Here is a 9,202-nt window from a genome sequence, read left to right as displayed (position 1 = left end):
TGAACTATGTCTTATATAAGTTATAGATCACTTTTCCATTTTTCTGAAATAACAGTATGCATATGCATACCAGTATGTATATATTATTATTAGATCAAATATTATACTGGGAAATTTCTGTTTGCTAGGTGGTACAGTAGATGGAATACTGGGCTTGGAGTCAGGAAAACTTGTTTTCCTGAGTTCAAACCTGACCTTAGATATTAGCTGTGTGATTCTGGCAAAGTCACTTAAACTTGTTTGCCTTAGTTTCCTCATCTGTAAAATGAGTTGGATAAGGATAGGGCCAACCACTCCAGTATCTTTTCCAAGAAAACCCCAAGTGGGTCACAAAGAGTTGGACACAATTGAAAAAATGACTAAACAACAACATGATGGGTAAAAAAAAAAAGCACTATTCATTATAGTGAAGATTACCTCTCCCCCTTCTGAGAAAATTTTAATTTAGATTTTATCCAAGTTTTATGTGTGACTTTTAAAGGTTGACTGGGGAAGTTATACTGTATCAATAAATGAAAGTTTATTCTTCATGATGGATCTTCAGTTAAAATTCATCTCAGTGTCTGATTCTGTGGTTTTAAACCTTCTTCACATCTCACAAAAGTTTTTTCTTGGTTTCGATAAAGCTGTACATCATCCATATTTTGAGAACAAAATTTCATTCTAAACAGAAAACAAAATAAACAAAGGGTTAACTTTTGGATGCAGTTTATTACCATGTTCTGTTTGATATTCAGAAATAATGTTTGCAAATATTTTTGTAACTTGAAGGAAAAAATGGAACCCAAGTGAGTAAAAGCAACCTCTCTGACGATTTTCCTGTTATTTCCACTCTATTTCTACTTTGTTCATTTGGAGTCACGAAGGAAAAACTCTAAGCCCTTTTGACATGATAGCCCTTCAGTATGTAAGGACAGCTCTCATGTTCCCTTTAAATCTTTCCTTAAGGCTAAAGTATCCTTACATTTGTCAACTACTCTTCATGTGACATGGTTTCTAAGACCTTTTACCATTCTTGTCACTTTTCTTTAGATGTACTCAAGTTTGTCAATTTTAGCATAGAGTTCCATCGAGCAAGAAATTCTTACCTCTCTTATAATCTGTATGTCCCTTATGGAGCACAATGCTAAGCACATGGTTGGTACTCAATCAAAAATTGATTGTGAGTCCTCCAGGGTCATTTTACCCTGTGGTCTATGGGGCTCAGTGAAGACCGTGTTTACCAAATCTAAAGCTAAATGTTAAAACCACCAGAGTGTATGAAACAGACTTGGAGTATGATGGGAGAGAGAAATTGAGTGCCTTAGTTATTATATGTCAGTTGAATTGCCTATAAGAAATGGTACTGGAATAGAAATGGAACCATCTTTTAACTTGGGGTACTCTAGAAGTAGCATCCACTATAGATAGGATTCTTGGCATCAGGAATATCTGAGTTCAAGTCCTATCTTGACACATACTGACTATAGGAACCTAGGCAAGTCCATTAACCTTTCAGTTCCCCAGGCAACCTCCGGGATTAAAAAATTGCAGACAGAGTGCCAGTTTGCATAAGAGGTAAAAGAAATTTCTTCTGAGACCTCCTTAAGGTGGAAGGAACCTTAGAGAACATTTAATCCAACTCTCCCATTTTATAAATAGACACATATTTAGTGACTTGCCCAGAGTCACAGAGTTGACTGATGTGAGATTCAAATCTAGGCTTTCTAGGCTCCAAGTCCAGTGCTCTGTCCATTAAGCCAGTCTACTTCTTTCTCTTGTACATCCCACATATCTAATTAATTGCCACATCCTAATAATATTCTTCAGGATATCTTACTTTAATTCATACTTATAAAATATTTTCTAGTTTGAACATTTCCCATTTTTCTTTCCCCTCAGAAAACCCCAAATGAAAAAAGTTCATGGGGAATATATTTTCTTTCAACTTTTAAGATAAAAATTTGTGGACATGTATATCACATCATGCTTTCCCCCACAAGATGAAAGCTATTTTGAGATTGAATAATAAAATCATCTTTCAATGTGTTAAATTGCTTTCAAAAGCAAAACAAGAGGTTAGCATTGTAACCATCCATCCACCTACTTTTTCTGTGTTTCTCCTGCTTTGACTCTGATCTGCTTTATCATAAACTGTGGATTTTGTGGTTCAGTGGCCCAGGGAATTATTGTGTGGAAGGTGTCCCACACATTCGCCCACATTGCAGTCTTTTTCCATGTGAAGTTGATCATTGTCAGCTCTCCAATATCCAAATCCAGTGTGATGAGTAAAGAGTAGGTTTTATTGCCTTTGATTTCCTCAACCCTGCAGGTATATAAAAGAAAGTCAGGTATAATCAAGTTATTTGTAAGCAATGTGAGCTCTCTAGAAATTTTTATTTTTTTATGTTTTACTATCTGACAAGTGCTGCCATTTTATAGCTCTCATTTTGCAAGGCAAGAAATCCCAAGGCTATTTCCTTTGAGGTTCTATGCCTGCAGATGGACATGGTCAGAATAGCTTAGCTTCCCATTGGAGCGGTTAACTGAGTGCAAGAGAATGCAACACACTTTTCTACTCTATGCCTTTTTATAATGAAATGGTCTGTTTCCTACCATCTTCCCTTTTTCTTTCTCTTTCGATCTTATGCTGTCTAACAGTTGGGGGATGGAGGTAAGAGGATGTATTTTGTCTTTTTGTTTTTTGTTTTTTTTTTTGGCCGCGACCTATTATTTCACTGGGGGGAAAGACCCCTTTCTGTAGAAACCCCTTTCTCTAATACATGCCAACATTTATAATGTGATGTAATATAATATATAATTAATATAATTTAATTTATAGCTTAGAGTTATCTAGGGGACATTGCACAATTAAGATATTTGCCCAGGAATATCATAATATTTTATGAATTATTTCTAGCCTAATACTTACAAGGAATGTTACTAATCCTGGTGCCTCTCATTACTATCTAGTGGAAATACATCTCATACTCACAATGTGATGGGAAGATTGTGAGTGTCCTTTTTAGTCCCAATTAGAGTCATGGTGAAGGTTGGTTCTATGGGTTCCTCAGTTTCTTTGACAAATTGGATCTTGAATTGGTAATGGTAAACTAGGAAGAAAAGAATTCTCTGGTGAGCAATGCACTGGTGGCAGGTGGTATTCTAACAAATGAATGTAAGATTTATCTAAGTAGCCCCTTCATTTCTGAAGAGAAGCATGAAAGAAGGTAGAACAGCACAGTATGATGGAAAGTATGCATTCTCAAGAGTCAGAGAACTGGGGTTCTCATTTTCCCTTTGATGCTTTCCACTAGTGTGATGTTGAACAAGTTAGGCATTTCAATCTCTGGGCCTCAGTTTTCTTTTATGTAAAACTAATTTGTAAAAGTCTAATATCCTCTGAGGTTCCCTCTAGTTCTAGACCTATGATACCAAGAAGACCCTTTTCCAGTAGAGATCATATACAATTTTAAAAGGTAAGAGGGAAGCCATGAAATATTTGCTTGTAGGCTATAAGTAAGACTTGTTAACCTTCCTTCTCCATCTCAACACCCTTCCTAAACCAGTCAGCTCACTGTGATGCCACCTGGGGTAAGGAATCTTGGTCCTGATTTAAGGTTCTGATTCCAGAGTTTTTCAGAGGTTCCTGTCTATTTCAGTCATTAAGATGGAGTTAAGTGATGTTGGATCTATTTGGAATTAGGGCTATTCTTTACCTCATATTTATCAACTCTTAGAAATTTAAAAACTTGAAATCTCATAGGCATTCCAAACTACATTATGTCCAAAATAAAACTCATTATCTTTTCCCCAAAACTAATCCCTCTTCCAAATTTCCCTATTATCAATATCTTCCTAGGAACCTACAATTGAATCTTTGGTGTCAAGTTCAACTCTTCATTCTTCCCCAAAACAGATGCAATTAGTGGTCATATCTTGTTTCTATTTCAAAAATATTTCACAAATCTGTTTACTCACACAGGCACTATTCTAGTTCAGGCCTTCATTACCTCTTGTTTGGATTATAGTAATAATAGCTTCCTAATAGGTCCCCCTGTCTCAAATCTCTCTTTTGTAAGTCCATCCTACACATAACTGCCGAGATGATTTTTCTAAAACATGAGTCTAACCACGTTACTGACCTACTCAACAAATTCCAATGGCTCCCTCTTACCTCCAGGAGCAAATATAAAATCTTCTTTTTAGCATTTAATATCCTTAATGACCTGGCCCCAACATGCTTTTCTAGCCTTATTTTTATATTATTCTTTTTTCTGAACTCTATAGTCCAGCCCCATATTAGCATTTCTACTGTTCCTCAGTAAGAGATTCAATCTGTCTCCCATCCCTAAACTTTCCTCTTGGCTGGTCCTTATGCATAAAATATGCTTTTTTATCCATCTCTAGCTCTTAGACTTCTAGTTGCCTTCAAAACTAAGCTCATATGAAGGGATTAAACTAGATGACCAATGAAGTGTCTTCCAGCTCTATATTCATGATCCTATGTCTGATTATAGAATCATTATCACTGGCACCCCCTCTCAGTTGGTGGAACCGTGTATTACATGGATGTTTTTAGTAGAGTCTTTGTGATGATGTAGACTCACTCAGTCTACACTAAAATGACAAAATTGATAAAAGACTAGCAGAATAGTGCCAGGAGAAGTTGATAGCAAATGGACAATGTCAGATACACAGCTCATTTCTGGGCAGCTGCAGAAGACCCACATTTTGGGAGCAGATCAGAATTTGGGAACTTGTCTCCCAAGGTGGAGTGTGCTCATACCTAAAGCACACCCTTTCCCATCTGGAAGCATAGTGCAGCAACAAGAGTGTTCTAGTTAAAAAATAACCCAGCTCTCCTCTGACCCACTAGAGACCATAGTAGAGTGGCATCTCTGGGAGATAAAATACTGGGGAAGCTCCAGTTTAAGTTCATTCTATTACAACCCCCCCCCCCTTTTTAGTCCAGTAGTCTTTTCTTTACTGGTTGAGTAGAGTTCTAAGGTGGGTCAGTGTTCGTGCATCTGTTTAGGACTGGACATTTTAGAGAGTTGTCTTTGATACAGTTGCTGATGAAAGTTGACCCAAGTGGTGGCAAAAAATTGGAAAATATGGGGTGTCCCTCAATTGGAGAATGGATGAACAAATTGTGGTGTCTGATGGTGATGGAGTACTGTTGTGCTAAAAGGAATGATGAACTGGAGGATTTCTATGTGAACTGGAAAGACCTCCAGGAACTGATGCAGAGTGAAAGGAGCAGAACCAGGAGAACATTCTACACAGAGATGGATACATTATGGCACAATCAAATGTAATAGACTTTTCTACTAGCAGCAATGCAATGACCCACGATAATCCAGAGGAATTTATGAGAAAGAATGCTATCCACATCCAGAGAAAGAACTGTGGGAGTAGAAATGCAGAAGAAGAACATATGATCGATCATGTGGTTCAATGGGGATATGATTAGGGTTTTGGCATTAAAAGATGACTTTACTGCAGATAGAATAACATGGAAATAGGTTTTGAACATTGAAACATGTATATCCCAGTGGAAATGTTTGTCGCTCCAAGAGGGAGTGAGGGAAGAAGGGTGGGAAAGAACATGAATCATGTAAACATGGAAAAATGATAAATAAATTAATTTAAAAAAGAAAGAAAGAAAAGTTAAACCAACTTGATCCATAGATCTATGTCTGAGAGGATGTTTTGACTCCTCATCTTGGGGCTGGGAGTTTGGCTGAACCTCTTGAAGGTTACAAATGATTACTTTAATGATGTAATCTGGGCACAGCCGGGCATGTCCAGTTTGCCTAACATGGAAGTGCTCTTGAGTGGCCTTTGGGACATGACTTGAAATGGCTTTTTGGACTTGGAACTAGAGCAGTTCTCCATAGGAATGGAATAAAGCTATGAACCTTCCCAGAGATGGAGGTGGTACAAGGCATGAGAAAAAGTAGTATACCTCTCCTATGCTGGGGGAAAAAATTTATATATTTGCCATTATACTTTCTGAAGTAAATATTTCTATGTAAAAAGCTAATTTGACTATTAATTGCTAATGGAATCAGAGTGCATTGGGACTGGAACCAATGGTAAGAGAGCCTAGACTCCCCAGTCCCCTGAAGTATTTGAGAGAATCTCTGGGAGAGGGGTGAAATGGAACAACCCTGGCCTCAAGGCAGGAAGAGCCAGGGTAGCTAGTTTTACATTGAAAACCAAATGGACTTTTTTCAGTCTTCATTTTATAGCTGCATTTGACATTATGGAACCATTTCAAAATTCTCATTTCCTTTGGTTTCTAAGACACCATCCTAACTATTTCTTATCACTGATTGCTCCTTTGTCATTCCTTTCATTGGCTTCCCTTCCTTCTCCCACTTCCTAATTATGGGTATACCTCAGGGGTCAATCCTTGATTCATCATTTTTATGAAGCTGCTAGGAGGCACAGTAAATAGAGCACTATACTCGGAGTTAGGAAGATGACAATCCAAATCTGGCATCATACTCTAAATAGCAGTGTGATTCTGGGCCTCATTTTCCTCATCTGTAAAAATAGGAATAGCACTTTCTTCCCAGGGTTGTTGAGAAGATAAAGTGAGATATTAAAAGCACTTTCCAAATCTTAAAGCACTATCTAAATCCTAGCTATCATTAATTAGCTAATAGTTTTATGCACATGTGTCTTCCCAATTATATAAGTATCTATTCTGTGCTGTGAAAGTAACATTATGGAGGAAAGAGCACTGAATTTGAAGTCAGAGGACTTGGGTTCAAATTCAGGCTCAGCTATTTATGAACTATGTGACCTTGTGCAAGGTATACGACTCCTCTGGACCTCAATTCCTCATTTGTAAAATGAGGGAGTTGAACTTTTGTTATGATTGTATCAGACTCTTTGTGACCCCATTTTGGGGTTGTTGTTGTGGTGTTTAGTTTTTTTTTTTTTTTTCTGCAAAGATACTGGAGTGGTTTGCCATTTCCTTCTCTGGCCATTTTTACAGATGATGAAACTGAGGCAAACAGGATTAACTGACTTGCCCAGGGTCACACAGCTAGTGTCTAAAGCCAGATTTGAACTAATGGAAAAATAAGTCTTCTTGATTCCAAGCCTGGTGCTCTATCCACTGCACCACATAGCTACTTAGTACTAGGCTAAGTGGCCTCTGAGATCCCTTCTAGTTCTAAATCTATGATTCTATGATTCCTTGAAAAGAAGAATCATTTCTTAAACTACCTATTACTCAATCAACTCAGTAATTTGTTAAGCATTTACTATGTACCAGGCACTGTGCTAAGTGTTAGAGATGAAAGAAAAAAAATCTCTGCTCTAAAGGAGTTTACATTTTAATGGGGGAGAAAATGTGTCCATGGAGAAGTATGTACAAGTTACAATATGAAAGCAGATATTAGTATTTTTTCTGTATTTCCCAGGGTATAGCATCAGATACATAACAGGAGATCAACAAGTATCCGTTGGCTGAATGATAAGTTATTAATGTGGAGAGGTCACGTCTTTATCAACCATAGTTATTCTACTTATAAACAGTGAGGTGGCAGAAGCAGCTTCTTTGTTTCCAAAGGACAAAATGTATTTAGAAGAACAGTAACTAAACAGTAAATGTTTCTGTTTTCAATCCTGGAAGCTTGAATATTGGCCCGAGTGCGTACTAAAAGTGGCTTCCTCTAGTAATATCCCAGAGTCCTCTGCAGTAAAAGTGTTTTATAATTCTAACCAAGTGAAAATATATTCTTCTGCAACCTTGCTGTAACATCTTCTGCCCACTGAATGTCTGGTTTCTAAGCGTGGATAAATGTTTAATGCTGCTGCTTGGGAGATGTTTTTCTTCCTTTCTTCTACAACAGCAAGCCCAATGAGATCGAATGAAAGCCAAACAATGACTATTCCCAAAGAGGAACTTTTTTTGCTTGAGTGGTGGTGGTGGGGAGGGAGGGAGAGACAGGTGGTCAAAGGTACCAGAATTAAATTACTCCTACAGTTTTGTGGAAAAGAAAGAATGTAAATTTATATGTAAAGTGTTTAAATAAATAATCTAAAGAAATGCAGGCATATCTTATAAGGTACAAAATTTAAAAAAATATGTGCATAATGATTTTTTGTTAGGTTAAGTCCCATTTTAATTGGAAAAGGTACCTCACTTTATTTCTTTAAAACTCTTCTGTCTTAGAATCAGTACTATGTGTTAATTTCAAGGCAGAAGAGCAGTAAAGGCTAGGCAATGGGGGTTAAATGACTTGCCCAGGGTGACACAGCTAGAAAGTGTCTGATCCAGATTTGAACCCAGGACTTCCCTTCTCTGGGCCTGGCTCTCAATCCACTGAGCTACCCAGCTGTACCCGGTATCTCACTCTTTAGAGAAACCCAGAAATGAATCCTTTTATGTATGAAAATCTTTTACAATGAGAATGAGCTATTTTGTAAATTCAATTTTATATATATATATTTTTTCCCTTCTTGTTAGTGAATTATACCTGTGGTCAGTGAATTTTTTTCCTCTAAAGAGGTTATCTAAAAGAATAAGAAAAATCATGTCTGTGTGACCTTTGTCATCCCTTTGCCTCATGTTACATCTAGAGAACTTTAAAAAAATATCAGGATACATGCTTTTTATTTTATCCTAGGAATGAGAACATGATATCCTTCTCAGTTCTAGAGAGGTTATTTTGGGTCCTAAAAATGGGAAACATAAAATGGTCCATCAAACGTGGATGAAACAAAGCAGACTTTGTCTGAAGCATAGAAGTTAAACTGCTTAAGATTTGGTTCATTGGGGAATCGTACAGAAGCATAGGAGGCCCTACACAGGCAATTGTACCCTTATGCCCGTTTGAAGGGAGGGGAAGGTGACAAAAAAGATCAAGTAATTATTTAGAAGGCAGCCAAATGTTCTCACTAGGTTCTGGAATTTATGAAAAGAAAATATTTCGTGTCCCTTAGTGTTTCCTCACCTCTGGCTATCTCTCTGAGAGTGACTCAGAATCATCAGATAGGGGATTTAGGTTTTGATAAAACTCTCTTTCAGACATTAAAAGGGATCTTTGTTCAGCATATTGAATTCCTCTCATGAAAATGGCAGACGAGAGATCTCATTCCTTGCCTGGAGCTGGCATTTTCTTGAAATAAAGGAGACTCATTCCTGGAACTTAAATGCCTCTGGCCACAATGTGAAATTTTAGATCATGGGAATGAGAGA

General features: G+C 37.3%; 1 protein-coding gene across 1 annotated transcript; it reads right to left on the bottom strand.

The window, feature by feature from the left end:
* Positions 1-397: 397 nt before the first annotated feature.
* On the bottom strand, positions 398-3,088 carry LIPC (lipase C, hepatic type). The gene is made up of 3 exons (XM_044662380.1): positions 2,975-3,088; positions 2,087-2,305; positions 398-663 (listed from the first exon to the last, which is right to left on the bottom strand). The coding sequence occupies exons 1-3, from the start codon at positions 3,022-3,024 to the stop codon at positions 552-554; spliced, it is 381 nt and encodes a 126-aa protein (XP_044518315.1). The 5' UTR covers positions 3,025-3,088; the 3' UTR covers positions 398-551.
* Positions 3,089-9,202: the final 6,114 nt, after the last annotated feature.

Source organism: Gracilinanus agilis, chromosome 2, assembly GCF_016433145.1.
Source record: "Gracilinanus agilis isolate LMUSP501 chromosome 2, AgileGrace, whole genome shotgun sequence".
NCBI classification, from domain to species: Eukaryota; Metazoa; Chordata; class Mammalia; order Didelphimorphia; family Didelphidae; genus Gracilinanus; species Gracilinanus agilis.
The sequence above is the reverse complement of the archived record's forward strand: the minus strand, read 5'-3'. Positions and strand labels throughout refer to the sequence as shown.